The sequence below is a fragment of the Sapajus apella genome, unplaced genomic scaffold (assembly GCF_009761245.1).
Source record: "Sapajus apella isolate SASKATOON/1434 unplaced genomic scaffold, GSC_monkey_1.0 scaffold69, whole genome shotgun sequence".
In the NCBI taxonomy this organism is placed as follows: Eukaryota; Metazoa; Chordata; class Mammalia; order Primates; family Cebidae; genus Sapajus; species Sapajus apella.
Window position 1 is genome coordinate 6,304,248 of NW_022437009.1, and position 17,432 is coordinate 6,321,679.

At 39.3% G+C, this 17,432-nt stretch overlaps 1 protein-coding gene across 9 annotated transcripts in view; it reads left to right on the forward strand.

The window, feature by feature from the left end:
* The window catches only part of PTPN22 (protein tyrosine phosphatase non-receptor type 22), a 55,904-nt gene that overhangs the window by 17,067 nt on the left and 21,405 nt on the right, over window positions 1-17,432 (forward strand). For 8 of the 9 annotated variants that reach the window (XR_004260246.1, XM_032249699.1, XM_032249706.1 and 5 more), the window contains exons 6-13: window positions 440-511; window positions 618-677; window positions 1,996-2,138; window positions 2,507-2,573; window positions 3,351-3,428; window positions 6,082-6,168; window positions 15,317-15,393; window positions 15,530-16,356. Coding sequence is in view for 8 of the 9 variants with exons in the window: in XM_032249699.1 (XP_032105590.1) it covers window positions 440-511; window positions 618-677; window positions 1,996-2,138; window positions 2,507-2,573; window positions 3,351-3,428; window positions 6,082-6,168; window positions 15,317-15,393; window positions 15,530-16,356 (1,411 nt within the window). In the remaining variant the exon portion in view is untranslated. The remainder of the gene's footprint in view (window positions 1-439; window positions 512-617; window positions 678-1,995; window positions 2,139-2,506; window positions 2,574-3,350; window positions 3,429-6,081; window positions 6,169-15,316; window positions 15,394-15,529; window positions 16,357-17,432) is intronic. The other variant, XM_032249702.1, reaches the window with a different exon arrangement.

Sequence of the window (17,432 nt, forward strand, 5' to 3'; positions counted from 1 at the left end):
GAGGCGGAGGTTGCGGTGAGCCGAGATCGCGCCATTGCACCCCAGCCTGGGTAACAAGAGCGAAACTCCGTCTCAAAAAAAAAAAAAAAAAAAAAAAAACCAAGGAAACTACTAGGTATTTTACTTAGCTTGTGCAGCTGTTTTAGTAGACATATAATTTCTGTGAGTTCTTTTGAAATACTGAAAATAGGTCAAAGATTTCTATTTCTACTTTTTCAGACTCCCAGGAGGTCTGTAATTTATATATCCTTTTATATTTGTTTTCCCATCTTTGGAGATCCCAATAATGTAGGGGTTGAAGCCCAAGGGGGTTAGACACGTCCAACATAAGGTGAAGGACATAGAGCTGAATTTGCTTCCAAATGAGGGAGTGGGTTTTATTCCCAGAAGAGACTAGAATATATGGAGGGAAATCACTGCGTTCTGCTTTGTGCAACAGAAAAAGTGTGAGCGCTACTGGGCTGAGCCAGGAGAGATGCAGCTGCAATTTGGCCCTTTCTCCATATCCTGTGTAAGTATCATGTCTGTTCTCACAGCTGAGCAAAGCCTCCAGGGTCTACCTTACAGAGAGCTTGTCTTCGCAATAACTAATATTTTAGTCTTCTTTTTCTTTTTAGGAAACTGAAAAAAGGAAATCTGATTATATCATCAGGAATCTAAAAGTTAAGTTCAATAATGTAAGTATAAAATAAAAGCGATAAACTCAAAAGCCTGTAGAGATCAGGCAAGTAAATATAGATGTGTGTGGCTCAGACTGGGCATAAGACAATGGGAGTGGTAGGGTCTTTGATGTCCTGAATGAGTCTTTATATTCAAGAGAACTTTGAGTCTGGCCAACATGGCAAAAACCTGTCTCTACTAGAAACATAAAAAATTAGCCGGGCGTGATGGTGTGTGCCTGTGGTCCCAGCTACACTGGAGGCTGAGGCAGGAGAAATCACTTGAGCCTGAGAGGCAGAAGTAGCAGTGAACTGAGATGGTGCCACTGCACTGCAGCCTGGGTGACAGAGCAAGACCCTGTCTCAAAGAAGAAGAAATAAAAAAAGAGATCACTGGTATAATATGTCTTCAATCTATTCTATGCCATGGCACACATAAAAAATGATAATATTTGTAGGATGAACAGAAGCTGAACAGTGCATAAAGACTGGGAACCAGTTTGAGAGCCTGGGCTGCCCTAGGCCCTACCCAGCTTCTCTAAGGCAAAGAGATTTAATATATCTGCATAATTGTGACACATTTGAGGCACACCAGTTGGGAAACACTGGTTTGAACGACTTGTATATCCAGCTACCTCCTCTTGTGAATGAGGCAGATGGGGACAAACCAGTAAGTGACCTGAAATCACTTTGGTTCTCAGAAAGCATCTGGTCACCTGAGATCTATAGAAAAGAAAATGGAATAAATTTCGAAAAGGATATAGATAAAACTTAGTATGTCAAACTAATGTCTTGGTATAATGAGGTGGAGTTCTAACCTTGAGTTGTCTTATTATCCTGGCTATTTTTACAATAATTTCAACATTTTTTTTTTTTGAGACAGAGCCTCACTCTGTCACCCAGGCTGTGGTGTGGAGTGTGCAGTGGTGCAATCTTGGCTTACGAAACCTGTGCCTCCTGGGTCCAAACAACTCTTGTGCCTCAGCCTCCCCAGTAGCTGGGACTCCAGGTGTGCGCCACCATGCCCAGCTAACTTTTGTATTTTTAGTAGAGACAGGGGTTCCCATGTCGGCCAGACTGGTCTTGAACTCCTTACCTCAAGTAATCTGCCTGCCTCGGCCTCCCAAAGTGGTAGGATTATAGGCGTGAGCCACCACATCCAGCCTCAACTTTAATCTTAGAATATAAGAAATAAGGGCATACATGTGCAGGTTTGTTACGTGGGTATACTGTGTACCACTGAATAATCCCACCACCCAAGTAGTGAGCATAGTACCCAATAGGTAGTTTTTCAGCCCTTGCCCCTCTTCCCCTCCTGTCTGGCTATTTTTTATAGGAAACTCGAACTATCTACCAGTTTCATTACAAGAATTGGCCAGACCATGATGTCCCTTCATCTATAGACCCTATTCTTGAGCTCATCTGGGATATACGTTGTTACCAAGAGGATGACAGTGTTCCCATATGTATTCACTGCAGGTATGATGCTACGTATAAACCTTCTACCTGGAATGAACCAAATGTCAGCCTGGCCAGGACTCTGTAACTGAAAGGGGAAAAGGCTAATAGCAGAAACAGATGATAATAAATTCAACCTAAGCATTAAATCCATGTTTTTTTCTGATAAGTTACTTGTGAGTAGTACAGCTCTAGAGACTCTTGCTCTGAGAAGTTGCCTAGGACCTGTGGCATGACAAATGTGCTCTGAGAAATGGTGGGGTTTGGAAAGTTTAATTGTTCCCAGGCATCTTCTTCTCAAATCTGTTGGTAAAATTTTCCAGCTACTGTCAATGGTCCATTCTCTCTAGGTATACATGCATACATGCTACTGTGATCTCTCATTTCAGTGCTGGCTGTGGAAGGACTGGTGTTATTTGTGCTATTGATTACACATGGATGTTGCTAAAAGATGGGGTGAGTTTCTCTCAGCAGGCACTTCCCATTTCCTTACTCCACTGCTTTCTTCTTCATGATTCATCTTTTCTAGAAAATGTACTTGTAGACCCACTCTGTCAGGTGATTAAATTAGTTCCCAGGTGGGTGGGGCTTAGAGAGTAGTCCCCAGACAAGAAGCATCAGCGTCACCCGAGAACCGGTTAGACATGCAAATTACTGGACCCCCACCCCATTGAATTGAATCATAATCTCTAGAGATGGGGGCCTAACAAGCTGTCCAGGTGACTGTGATTCCTGCTAAAGTTTGAGGGCCACTGTCTTAAATTATATAGCTACCCTTCCTTTATCCAAACCGCTTTAGTGGACGGACTCGATGTACAGCAATCATACTTTGCGTTCCAACCTATAAATCATTTTGTAATGTCTACTAAGAAATGGGAAGTTTAAAATATGTCCTTTAGACCTATCTACCAACCTCTTTTATTTTATACAACTCTCACACTTGCACACCTACTGAATCCTGTGCCTCATTATATATATAGATTTAGACATTTGATTACACCATGTGACATGATTCTGAAGAGTTTCCTTAGTCTTTTCTAAGGAAAACGCCAGGCTCTAAATCATGTTGCAAGTGATAAGAAACCTCATTTGTTTTAAAAATGCATTATTTTTCTGATATTATCTCATGTTAGAAGAGCAGATGCCATGGAAGTACAAGACTATGAAAAAGTCACAATAATTTATTAACAAAGGACTGAAAGGAATAAAATACTTTCCCCTTTAATTTGGTAGATCATTCCCGAGAACTTCAGTGTTTTCAGTTTGATCCAGGAAATGCGGACACAGAGGCCTTCATTAGTTCAAACTCAGGTATGAACTATAGTGAATGGATCAGAATGTGTGTCTGAGTCTTGCTCCATCGCTATGTTTAATGGTGAAGTATCCAAAACCAGCTGACTGCTCAGATACAATACCAGTTTACCATTAAGTACTCTAGAGTCCATTGCCATTTTCTCTAATTCTGAATATCCCAGTATTTCTCCTGTATCCCTTGTCCTGGGTCAAATTTGTTTATTTTACTGTCTGTTCAGAAAATATTAAGACACCAATGTAATATTACTTACTTCCTTACAAAAGATGTTGTAAAACTATTCACCAAGCTGTTTGACTTGCTGACTTGAAATAGGTAGGTCATGTTAACTTGAAATTTTGTAGTGATAAAATTCATCTCTGAAAGCATAGAAAATCAGGGATTTGACAATTTCTACCTCAGGATGTGGTAACAGAATATGGAGAATTCAGTCTACGTGCTCATTTATAAACACTGAAAAATAAAAATAAAAACCATATTCCTATTACCTAGAGATAGCCACACTTTCTCCTGATCCTTATTGTACAACTCTCATACTTGTGCATCTACTGCATACTTTAAAAAAACCATGATTACAACCACGCTATATTTATGTATCACAATCTTTTAACCTACCCCATATTGCCCACACGTGTTTACTGCATTAGGAATGGTCTTCCCTTCTCCTCATAGCCCAAATCTCTCACTGTCTACAATATTAATTTCACCCATATTTCTATACCAGTAATTTTATCCAATAGTTTTAGTTTTTCAAGTGGTCTCCATTTTTAATATAGAATTTAGAATTCATTCATCATCAAATGTTTATTGATGTTTATTAACAGGCACTTTTGTGTAATTTGTTAGAACTACTTTTGACTACTTAAATAGCAAGAACTTAAAGTGTTTAAAACACTTACAAATGAAGATGGAAACAGTTTTAGAGATAAAACAACTGACAATGTTAATTCAGATATATTAAGCTAGCAGCTGCGAATTGAAGGGAAAAAATAAAGAGCTATTATAATATAAAACTCTTTGGCCTGCATAGGTTTTCCACTAATAGCTGGTGGAAAAAAATAACTTTTCATGTGTTGACTGTAGGTGTTTTCTATATTCAACCTGTGAAGGAGAAGGCTTTTGTGAAATGAAAGCATTAGCTGGTTTAATGCTGTCAGACTTGAAAGAAGGCTGATCCATGTAAATGCATAAAGACTCCAAAAGTATGAAACCTAGTTATATAAATTGCAATACTAATAAAACCATACCCCATTTTCAAAAACAAATTCCATTTCAGGCCTAATTTTAAGAGTTAGAAGACAGCTAAAAAAGCCTTCACATTTTGGCATTATCAAAAGACTAACTGAACCTAACAGTTCTAGGTGTTTTTCCTGATACTACTCTAACCAGGAAATGGCACTGTAACCAGATGAGAGCTTCCTGTTTGATTTTTCTTTCTTAAAAAAAATTAGCCAGACGTGGTGGCTGACGCCTATAATCCCCACACTTCCTCAGGCAGGTGGATCGCTTGAGCCCAGGAGTTCAAAACCACCCTGGGCAACATAGTGAGACCCTGTCTCTGTAAAAAATACAATAATCAGCAGGGTATAGTGGCAGGTGCCTGCAGTCCCAACTTACTTGAGAGGCTGAGGTGGGAGGATCACTTGATCCTGGAGGTCGAGGCTGTAGTAAGCCACGATTGAGTCACTGCACTCCAGCCTGGGCAACACAGTGAAACTGTGTCTCAAAAAAAAAAAGAAAAAAAAAATTAAAGATTGGACTAATAGCTGTGTTAGATGGTATAGACTCTGCATTTTTTCCTGCTAAAATTATCTTTGAAAAAAATTGTTCTTTATTTATACAGAAATGAGTAAAGTGTCAGGGAAAAACCATTCAGATAAAAAGTAGGTCCAAAATCAAGTGCCTGAGCAGGGAGAGGCAAAAACAGAGGAGTAATAACTCATAAACCTTGTAATATCAGAGGTCCAGCTTCTCTATGGTGAAATCCTTTTGTAACCACAAATTTCCAGACCTTATTCAGTGTTTTACTTTTCTTTGGTATCTTTAATAGAATGAAATTTTAGCAACTTTATCTAAATGCACTGAACTAAGAGTGTGGAGATTAAATTTCTAAGCCAAGTCCTGGAAATTCCTTCTGAATGACCTTGGATAAACTGTTTGTAAATAGGTATAATTGCCTATCTACTTTATAGAGCAATTGTGAGGACCAAATTAAAGCATAGATATTGAAGTTACTATATATACACCAACCACTATCTCTTTTTCCAGAAAAGATGAAGGGGGCTTACAAAAAATCCATCTAGAATGAAATAAATTTTTTTAATGTAAGCAAGGAAAACAGAGGAATGATGGTGGAGAAAAAGATAAGGAAGTAGGGTTAGAACATAAAAGAAACAAGTCCTAAGATTCCTGAACATTAGTTAGAGGCGTATCGAATATTTACCTATTTTCAGCAGCATAAAAGTGCTTTGAAATCTGAAGTGGACTACACAAGCACAAGGCATTGTTATTAAGTTTAATAACATGCTGATGGTACTGTTGGGTCTGCCGTATTAGGATTTGATTGGTGTTTATATTTCTAAAATCTGGTACTGTAGTTCACCAACTTTTTTGTTTTTGTTTTCATTTGTTCTGGGTTGTGATGCTCTTCAGGAACAATATGAACTGGTCTACAGTGCTGTATTAGAACTATTTAAGAGACAGATGGATGTTATCAGCAATAAACATTCTGGAACAGAGGTAAAGTTTAAACTAGATACGTCAAAAAACTTTTCATACTTGCTTTTTTGGTCAAGGGATGTTAGATTAGTTGCAGGATTTATCTTTTGTCACAACTAAATTGAGAGTGTTAGGTGTGCATAGGGGTGCACAGAATATTTCCTGTGGAAAAGGACAAATTAATTTGATGTAATTTAACTTAAAAAATTAATCTCACTAGGCCTGGTAGCTCGAGCCTGTAATCCTAGCACTTTGGGAGGTTGAGGTGGGTGGATCACCTGAGGTCAGGAGTTTAAGACCAGCCTGGCCAAAATGGTGAAACCCCATCTCCACACACACACTCAAAAAAATTAGCTGGGAGTGGTGGGGCGTGCCTGTAGTCCCAGCTACTCCGGAGGCTAAGGAAGGAGGATTGCTTAAACTGTTAGATGGAGTTGCAGTGTGCTGAAATGGCACCACCGCAGTCCAGCCCGGGCAACAGAGTGAGACCTTGTCTCAAAGAGAAATAAAAATTTAAAGATAATCTCTTGGCTGGGTATGGTGGTTCATGCCTGTAATCCCAGCACTTTGGAAGACCAAGGTGGGAGGACTGCTTGAACCTAGGAGTTTGAGACCAGCCTCGGCAATATAATAATTGTCTCTACAAAAAAAATTTTTTAAATGGCCAGGCATGGTGGTTCATGCCTGTAATCCCAGCACTTTGGGAGGCCGAGGCGGGCAGATCGCCTGAGGTCAGGAGTTCAAGACCAGCCTGGTCAACATGGTGAAACCCCATCTCTACTAAAAATATAAAAATAAGCCGAGTGCGGTCGTGGGTGCCTGTAATCCCAGCTACCCAGGAGGCTGAGGCAGCAGAATCACTTGAACTCAGGAGGTGGATGTTGCAGTGAGCCGAGACTGTACCATTGCACTCCAGCTAGTAGAGTGTGATACCGTATATCTATATCTATATCTAGAGCCATGACTAAAAAAAAAAAAAAAAAGGCTATACAAAGAGATATAAGAAAACACACTATAGGTAAATAAAAATGGAATTCTAAAAAATACAGGAAAGAGAAAATGTCAGAAAAAAGAAAAGAGCAATGAGAAACAGAAAACAACAACAACAAAAAAATAAAATAGAATGAAACCTGACTAAATTAATGATTACATTAAACATATAAGCCTAAATACACCAATATTTACTGGTGGTAGAGTGAATTGCCAGATTGGCATAGATAATTATTTCTTTTTTTTTTTTTTAAGCTGGAGTTTCACCATGATCGCCAGGCTAGTCTTGAACTCCTGACCTCAGGTGATCCACCCACCTCGGCCTCCCAAAGTGCTAGGATTACAGTCGTGAGCCACCGCGCCCAGCCCTGGCATAGATAATTAAAAAACAATTCAACTATATGTTGTCTATGAGAAACTCACTTCAAATATATCAGAGGGCTAAAAACAAAGGAATAGAAAAAATGTATATCATGTTAACATGAATCAAAGGAAAGCAGGCATGGCTATGTTAATATCAGATAAAGTAGACTTCAGAGCAAAGACAAGTATCAGAGATAGGGAAAGACATTATATGATGATAAAAGGGTCAATCTGCCAGTAAGCTATAACAGTCCTAAATGTACATGGACCAAACAATGAAGTTGCAAAATATGTGAAGAACTTAAAGGAGAGAAACAGATAATTCAGTCATAGCCAGAGACTTCAATATTCTTCTTTCAACAATTTTGATAGAATTAGACAAAATCTAATTGACATTTATAGAACACTCTACCTAATAACATAGGAATACACATTTTTTTTTTTTTTTGAGACAGAGTCTCACTCTGTCACCCAGGCTGAAGTACAGTGACATGATCTAGGCTCACTGTGACCTTTGCCCCCCGGATTCAAGTGATTCTTCTGCCTCAGCCTCCCAAGTAGCTGGGATTATAGGCATGTGCCACCATGCCTGGCCAATTTTTGTATTTTTAGTAGAAATGGGGGTTTCATCATATTGGCCAAGCTAGTCTCGAACTCCTGACCTTGTGATCTGCCTGCCCTGGCCTCCCAAAGTGCTGGGATTACAGGAGTGAGCTACTGTGCTTCGCCAAGAATACTCCTTCTTTTAAAGTGCTCGTGGAAAATATATGTCAAGATAGAGTATACCCTGAGCCATAAAACAAACTTGAAAAAAATTTTAAAATTGAAATTAGGCTGGGAGCAGTGGCTCACACCTGTAATCCCAGAACTTTGGGAGGCCAAAGTGAGCGGATCACATGAGGTCAGAAATTTGAGACCACCTGGCCAGCCTGGCAAAACCCTGTCTCTGCTAAATATACAAAAATTAGCCAGGTATGGTAGTGGGCACCTGTAATCTCAGCTACTTGGGAGGCCGAGGAAGGAGAATCGCTTGAACCTGGGAGGCGGAGGTTTCAGTGAGCCGAGATGGAGTCACTGAACACCAGCCTGGCTGATAGGGCGAGACTGTCTCAAAAAAAAAAAAAAAAAAGAATTGAAATTATATAGAATATATTTTCTGACTACAATGGAATCAAATCAGTAACACAGATCAGGCATGGTGGCTCATGCCTGTAATCCCAGCACTTTGAGGGGCCAAAGTGGGAGGACTCCTTGAGGCCAGGAGTTCAAGACCATCCTGGGTAATACAGGGGGACCCTCATCTCCACAAAAAATCAAAAACTCAGTCAGGTGTGATGGCATGTGCCTATAGTCCCAGCTACTTGGGGGGCTGAGGTGGAAGGATTGCTTGACCCTGGGAAGTCAAGGCTGCCGTAAACTGTGATTGTGCCACTGTATTGCAGCCTGGGTGACAGAGCGAGACCTTGTCTCAATAATAATAATAATAATAATAATAATTAAAAAAGAAAAAAAATTAGTAAGAGAAAGGTAACAGGAAAGTATCTAAATACTTGGAAATCAAACTACACTTGTCTAAATAATCCATTGGGTCAAAAGGAAGTTTCAAAGGAAACAAAAAAACACACTGAATTAAACAAAAATGAAAATACAACGTATCAAAATTTATGAGACAGAAGCTATAGCAGTACTGAGGGGGAACTTTATAGCACTAAGTCCATGCATTAGAAAACAGTAAAGGTCTCCATAATCTAAATTCTTACTCCAAGAATATAGAAAAAGAAATAAAGAGCAGAAATCAATGAAATTAGAAAAAAAATAGAGAAAATCAGAATTGGTTTGGGTTTTTTGTTTGTTTGTTTGTTTTTGAAACAGAGTCTCACTCTGTCACCCAGGCTGGAGTGCAGTGGCATGATCTTGGCTTACTGCAACCTCCACCTCCCAGGTTCAAGCAATTCTCCTGCCTCAGCCTCCCAAGTAGCTGGGACTACAGATGTGTGCCACCATGCCCAGCTAATTTTTGTATTTTTGTAGAGACGAGGTTTCACCATGTTGGCCAGGCTGGTCTTGAACTCCTGAACTCAGGTAATCTGCCTGCCTCGGCCCCCCAAAGTGCTGGAATTACAGGCATGAGCCAGGGTGCCCAGCCTGGTTTTTATTTTAAAGATCAGAAAATTGATTCTTTAACAAGATCAATGAAATTGACAAACTTTTAAAAAACTGACATAAAAAGGGAGAAAATAAAAATTCCCAATATCAGGAATGAAATAGGAGCTATTGCTACAGGTCCTGTAGATATAAAAATGGTAATAAAGGAATAGTATGAACATCTCTACGCATGTAAATTTGCAGCTTAGCTAAAATGAATTATATTCATTTTTATTTATTTTAATTTTTATTTTTTATAGAGACAGAGTCTCCGTATGTTGCCCAGGCTGGTCTTGAACTCCTGGGCTCAGGGGATCCTCCTGCCTTGGCCCCCCAAGATGCTAGGATTACAGGCATGAGTCACCATACCCAGCCCAGAATGGATTATTTTCTCAAATGTAATCTACCACAATTCACTCAGCATGACATAGGTAATTTCAATAGCCACTTAGTGATTAGAAAAATTGAATTTGTAATTTTAAAACTCCAGAAAAAGAAATCTCCAGGCCCACATAGTTTCACCAGAGAATTCTATCAAATGGTTAAGGAATTAACACGAATTTCATACAGTCTATACCAGGAAATAGAAGAGGAAGAGATACTGTTTGTGGTACAATATATCGTTTAAATTTACTATTTTAGCCATTTTAAGTGTATAATACAGTGGCATTAAGTATATTTACAATGTTCGGTTACTATCACTATTTCTGGAACTTTCATTATTCTAAACACTCTGTATCTATTAAACAATAACTGCCCATTCTCCTCTCCCACTGGCCCCTGGCAATGATCATTTTACTTTCTTCTCTATGAATTTGACTACTCTAGGTACCTGACATAGGTGGAATTATAAAATGTTTGTCCTTTTGTGTCTGGCTTATTTCACTTAGCTTAATGTCCTCAAGGTTCATCCATGTTGTAGTATGTGTCAGGATTTTCTTACCCATTAAGGCTGAATAATATTCCATTGTATATGTTTACACACACACACACACATTTTGTTTATCCATTCATCCATAAGTGGGTACTCAAGTTCTTTCTACCTTCTGGTTGTTGTAATGCTGTGATGACCACGGGTGTACAAATATCTCTTTATATCCTTGCTTTTAATTACTTTGGGTAGAACCCAGAAGTGGAATTACAAGTGGTAATTCTATGTTTAGGTTTTCTTTTTAGAACAGCCATACTGTTTTCCATAGCATCTGTGCCAGTTTACATTCCCACCAACAGTACACAAGGGTTCTATATCCCGGTCAACACTTTATTTTCTGTTTTTTTGATGGTAGCCATCCTAATTAGGTGTAAAATGGTATCTCATTGTGATTTTGATTTACATTTTCATAATGATTAAACACCTTTCTATGGTCTTGTTGGCCATTTGTATATCCTCTTTGGAAAAATGTGTCTTCAAGTCCTTTGTTCTCCCCCACTCACCACCTATTTTCCCCTTTTTTTTGAGACGGAGTTTCGCTCTTGTTGCCCAGACTGGAGTGCAATGGCACCATCTCGGCTCACCTTAACCTTCACCTCCTGGGTACAAGCAATTATCCTGCCTCAGCCTCTGGAATAGCTGGGATTACAGGCATGTACCCCCACACCTGGCTAATTTTTTGTATTTTTAGTAGAGATGGGGTTTCTCCATGTTGGTCAGGCTGGTCTCGAACTCCTGACCTCAGTTGATCTGCCTGCCTCGGCCTCCCAAGGTGCTAGGATTACAGGCATGAGCCACTGTACCCGGCCAATCCCCCTTTTTTCTTTAGTCAGGATCTTGCTCTGTCATCCACGCTGAAGTCCAGTGGCATCATCATGGTTCACTGCAGCTCGAACTCCTGGGCCTTAAGTGATCCTCCCACCTCAGCTCCTGAGTAGCTAGAACTATAAGTACGCACTACCACACCAAGCTAATTTTTTTAAACTTTTTTTTAGATACAGGGTCTCATTATGTTGCCCAGGCTAGCCTTGAACTCCTGGCCTCAAGAAATCCTCCCATCTCCAACTCCCCACTGGCTGGGACTACAAGCATGAACCACTGTGCCCAGCTTTTCCTCATTTTTAAATTGAGGCTGGATGAGGTGGCTTACACCTGTAATTCCAGCACTTTGGGAGGCCAAGGTGGACAGATCACCTGAGGTCAGGAGTTCAAGACCAGCCTGGCCAACATGGTGAAACCCCGTCTCTCCTAAAAAGACAAAAATTAGCTGGGTGTAGTGGCGTGTGCCTGTAATCCCAGCTACTTGGGAGGCTGAGGCAGGAGGATTGCTGGAACCCAGCAGGCGGAGGTTGCAATGAGCTGAGATCCCACCACTGCACTCTAGCCTGGGTGACAGAGGGACACTCCGTCTCAAAAAAAAAAAAAAAAAATTGAGTTGTTTACATGTTGTTGAGTTTTAGCTCTCTACATATTCTGGATACTGATCCCTTATCAGATATGTGATTTGCAAATGTTGTCTGCCATTCAGTCAGTGGGTTGCCTTTTTACTCTGTCGATTGTGTCCTTTGGTGTGTAAAAGTTTTAAACCTTAATGAACACCAGTTTTCCTATTTTTCTTTTGTTGTTTGTGCTTTTCATGTCCTATCCAAGAAATCATTACCAAATCCAAACCAATGTCATGAAGCCTGCCCATTTTCTTGTAAGACTTTTATATTTTACCTCTTATGTTTAGGTATTTGATCAATTTTTGAGTTAATTTCTGTATGTGCCATAAGATAAAAGTCCAACTTCATTTTTTTTTTTTTTTTTTTTCTGAGACTGTGTTTCACTCTTGTTGCCCAGGCTGGAGTGCAATGGCACAATCTTGGCTCACTGCACCCCCTGCCTACTGGGTTCAAGTGATTCTTCTGCCTCAGCCTCCAGAGTAGCTGGGATTACAGGCATGCGCCATCATGCCCGGATAACTTTGTAGTTTTAGTAGAGACTGGGTTTCTCCATGTTAGTCAGACTGGTCTCCAACTCCTGACCTCAGGTGATCTGTCCGCCTCGACCTCCCAAAGTGCTGGGATTACAAGCATGAGACACCTAGCCTGGCCCCAACTTCATTCTTTTGTATGTGGATATTCAGTTTTTCCCAGAACCGTTTGTTGAAAACACTCCCCTTTCTCCATTAAATGTTTTGGCACTTTTGTCAAAAATCAATTGCTCACTATATGTGAGTGTTTTTTTCTAGGCTCTATATTCTATTCCATTGGTCTTTAGTCTATATTATGCCAGTACCACATTGTTTTGAGTACTGCAGCTCTGTAGCAATTTTTGAAATCAGGTAGTGTGTCATCCAACTTTGTTCTTCTTTTTCAAGATTGGTTTGACTATTCAGTGTCCCTTGAGATTCCATAAATTTTAGTCTGGTTTTTAAACAAATTATGTAAAAATGCCATTGGGCTTTTGATTAGAATTGCACTGTACCTATAGATCAATTTGAGTAGTAATGCTATGTTACCAGTAATAAATCTTCCACTCCTTGAACAGAGAATGTCTATTTATGTCTTGTTTAATTTCTTTCAGCAGGGCTTTATAATTTGCTGTATACAAGTTTTTTGCCTCCTTGGTTAAATCTATTCTTAAGTATTTTATTCTTTGTGATGCCGTTATAAGTAGAACTGTTTCCTTAATGTTCTTTTCAAATTGTTCATTGCTAATATACAGAAATGCAACTCGTTTTGTGTGTTCATTTTATATCCTGCAACTTTGTCGAATTTGTTTATAAGCTCTAGCAGATTTTTTTGTGGAATCTCATATATAAAATCATGTCATCTAAGAATAGAGATAATTTTACTTCCTTTTTTTTTTTTTTTTTTTGAGATGGAGTCTCATTCTGTCACCCAGGCTGGAGTGCAGTAGCACGATCTTGGCTCACTTCAACCTTTGCCTCCTGGGCTCAAGCAATTCTCCTGCCTCAGCCTCCCAAGTAGCTGGGATTACAGGTGTGCACCACCATGCCCAGCTAATTTTTGTATTTTTAGTAGACACTGGCTTTCACTATGTTGGCCAGGCTGGTTTCAAACTCCTGAACTCAAGGGATCCACCTGCCTCGGCCTCCTAAAGTGCTGGGATTACAGGCGTAAGCCACTGTGCCCAGCCTTTTTTATCCAATTTGGATGCCTTTTTTTCCTTGCCTAAGAAAAAAATTACTTTAAAAAATTACTTTGAGTAGAACTTTAGTACTATGTTGAACAGAAGTGGTGAAAGTTGGCAATCTTGTCTTGCTCCTGATCTTAGGGGAAAAGCTTTAAGCCTTTCACCATTGAATATAATGTTAGTTATGGGTTTTATATATGGCCTCTATTATGTTGAGAAAATTTCCTTATATTCCTATTTTGTGAAGTGATTTCAACATGAATTTTATCAAATGCTTTTTCTGCATCAATTGAGATGTTCAAAGTGGATTTTAACATCTCTGAAATGAAGATATATTTTATAACCAATGGTATCTTAAGATTCTATGAATCACAGTAACAAATTTCATAATATGATAATTGCTATAAAAAATAAAGATTGGGCTGGGCACAGTGGCTTACACCTGAATCTCAAAACTTTGGGAGGCCTAGGCAGGAGGATCACTAGGTCAAGAGATCGAGACCATCCTGGCCAACATGGTGAAACTCCGTCTCTACTAAAAATACAAAAATTAGCTAGGTGTGGTGGCACGTGCCTGTAGTCCCAGCTGCTCAGGAGGCTGAGGCAGGAGAATCGCTTGAACCTGGAAGGTGGCGGTTGCAGTGAGCTGAGATCACACCACTGCACTCCAGCCTGGCAATAGAGAGAGACTTTGTCTTAAAAATAAAAATAAAGGTTGGGAGGCTGAGGTGAGAACAGCACTTGAACCCAGGAGACTGAGGCTGCAGTGAGCCATGTTTGTGCCACTGCACTCTAGCCTGGACAACAGAACAAGAGCCTGTCTTATTTTAAAAAAAAGATTGAAGCCAGGCACTGTGGTACACACCTATAGTGTCCCAGCTACTTGGGAGATTGAGGCAGGAGGACTGCTTACGCCCAGAGTTTGAGGCCAGACTGGGCAATATAGAGAGGCCCTGTCTCTTAAAACAGAAGATTGAGTATGGCTGGATAGGGGCAGAAGTATGATTTTAGGTTGGGTGATCAGGGAAGGTTTCCTTATGCAGATAACAGTTAAGCAGAGCTCTAATTATTTAGAAAAAGCTAGGCATGCAAAATTTGGAGCAAAAATATATTAATCAGGGAAAATAGTAAGTATAAAAGCCTTGACTTGGAAATAAGTTTGGCATGCTAAGTAATGGCAAGAAAACCAGTATACCTGGAGCATAGTAAGAAGGACAAGAGTAGAACAAGATGAAATAGGTCCAGAGACCTATTAAGTACCTATAAAGGGCTGAGACGCTGAGATTTCTAAAGGAAGAGTGTTTTTGAGACTGAAATTACCCACTAAAGAACATTTTAAAAGCTCCGACATTTGAAAAGATGATGATATATGCAAATCCTTTCTAGTTTCTGTAACACGATTAATCCTTTATTATGGTCATCTCAGTATATGAACAAGTTCTTGCTGAGTTCAATATTTTGGAAGCTAATCTAACCCTTTCATGAATTATTTTAAATATTTATATTTCCTGAAAAATTACTTTTCAGCCTTCTAAATATTAAAATATCTCATTGACATTGCTTCACTAAAAACCAGCCTCTGACTTATTTCTTTTAAAGAGTCAAGCAAAGTATTCTATTCCTGAGCAAAATCACACTCTCCAAGCAGACTCTTACTCTCCTAATTTACCAAAAAGGTGAGTACAATTTTATATACCTAAACATTGACTAATTGTGTCTGGGAGATGAATCTCATACTTATACATCATTGTGATGCTAGGAAGATGCCTGTTTGGGGTATGGTATCATCATTATGCTTTCTTTTTGTTTTAGTGCCATAAAGGCAGCAAAAATGATGGACCAACAGAGCAAACAAAGGACAAAAAAGGAAAGCACAGAATCTTCTTCCTTTGACTCTAGGACTTCTGAAAAAAGTGCAGAGGAAGAGCTAGTTTTGCATCCTACTAAATTAAGCACTTCTTTTGACTTTCTGGAGCTAAATTATGGTTTCAACAAAAATGCTGACACAACCATGAAATGGCAGACAAATGCATTTCCAACAGTTGGGGAACCTCTTCAGAAGCATCAAAGTTTAGATTTGGGCTCTATTTTGTTTGAAGCATGTTCTAATTCTAAACCTGTAAATGCAGCAGGAAGATATTTTAATTCAAAGGTGCCAATAACACGGACCAAATCAACTCCTTTTGAATTGATACAGCAGACAGAAACCAAGGAGTTGGATGGCAAGGAAAACTTTTCTTATTTGGAATCTCAACCACAGGATTCTTGTTTTGTAAAGATGCAGGCTCAAAAAGTAATGCACGTTTCTTCAGCAGAACTGAATTATTCACTGCCGTATGAATCTAAGCACCAAATATGTAACGTCTCTAATGTAAAGCACTGTGACCCCGGTGTTCTTGGTGTATATTCTTACATATCTTTAGCGGAAGATCCTTATTTTTCAACATTGCCTCCAAGTGGTACCGGTTCTAAGATGTCTCTTGATTTACCTGAGAAGCAAGATGGAACTGTTTTGCCCTGTTCTTTGTTGCCAACATCCTCTACATCCCTCTTTTCTTGTTGCAATTCACATGATTCTTTATCACTGAATTCTCCAACCAGTATTCCCCCACTACTGAACCAAGAGTCAGCTGTAGTAGGTAAGTTATTTTTTAAAGTTTGTATAGAATTTTAGGTTTCACTTTGTTTCTATAGAATATTTGGTTTCTCTTCATCTTCCCTCTTCTCCTCTGCTTCCCTTTCTTCTTCCTGCTACTCCTCAAATAAATAAATTCTGGGAGTGTTTTAATGATGTACTAAGTTGAAAATAGCAACACGAAACATGTAACATTCCATGAAACAGGCAGCAATGGAGGCAATCAAGATCTGGTAAAGGATCTGTACCAACAGGAGCACTTCTCAAGAAGGCAAGCCTCACTCCTAGAAATGTATATCAAAGGCCCACAATTTACTGTTTTTCAAAAATATTTTTTGAAACAGAATCTCACTATGTTGTCCAGGCTTGAGTGCAGTGGTATGAACATTGCTCATTGCAGCCGTGATGTCCTGGGCTCAAGCGATCCTCCCACTTCAGCCTCCTGAGTAGCTGGGACCACAGGGACACGCCACCGTGCCTGGCTAATTTTTCTTTTTTTAGAAATTGGGTCTTGCTATGTTGCCCAGGCTGTTCTTGAACATCTGGCTTCAAGCAATCCTCCCACCTTGGCCTCCCAAAGTGCTGGGATTACAGGTGCAAGTCGCCACACCTACCTTCAGAATTTACTACTAACATATAGAACCAGCTCGCAAAAGAAGAGCAGAAAAAAATTTGATCAATAGCACTACATGGCCACCCAGAATTTTTGTTACACAATTATGTGGCTATAATGAGTTGAACATATTGCTAAAAATTGAATTCTCTTCCTGTAGGAGCTGGAAGAGGACAACCTGATTTCTTGCCCTTTTGTAGTAATTTAGTAGATGAGAATACATGTTTAGTATTTTGTGAAAAATTCTATCTTATGTATGCCTTTACTTTCATGTTTTATCTCTTTTATAAATCTGTATTTTTGTATATAATGCATATTGTTTTGTTTTACTGATTAGTTGGAAATTAGAAATGAACATCCTGTGATGATTACAATAATTTGATGTGGAAGATAATGAGGGAAAGCAAAGAACAAGTTTAACTCCTTACGTATATCATCAAATAATTTATAAAGCACATTCTACATAG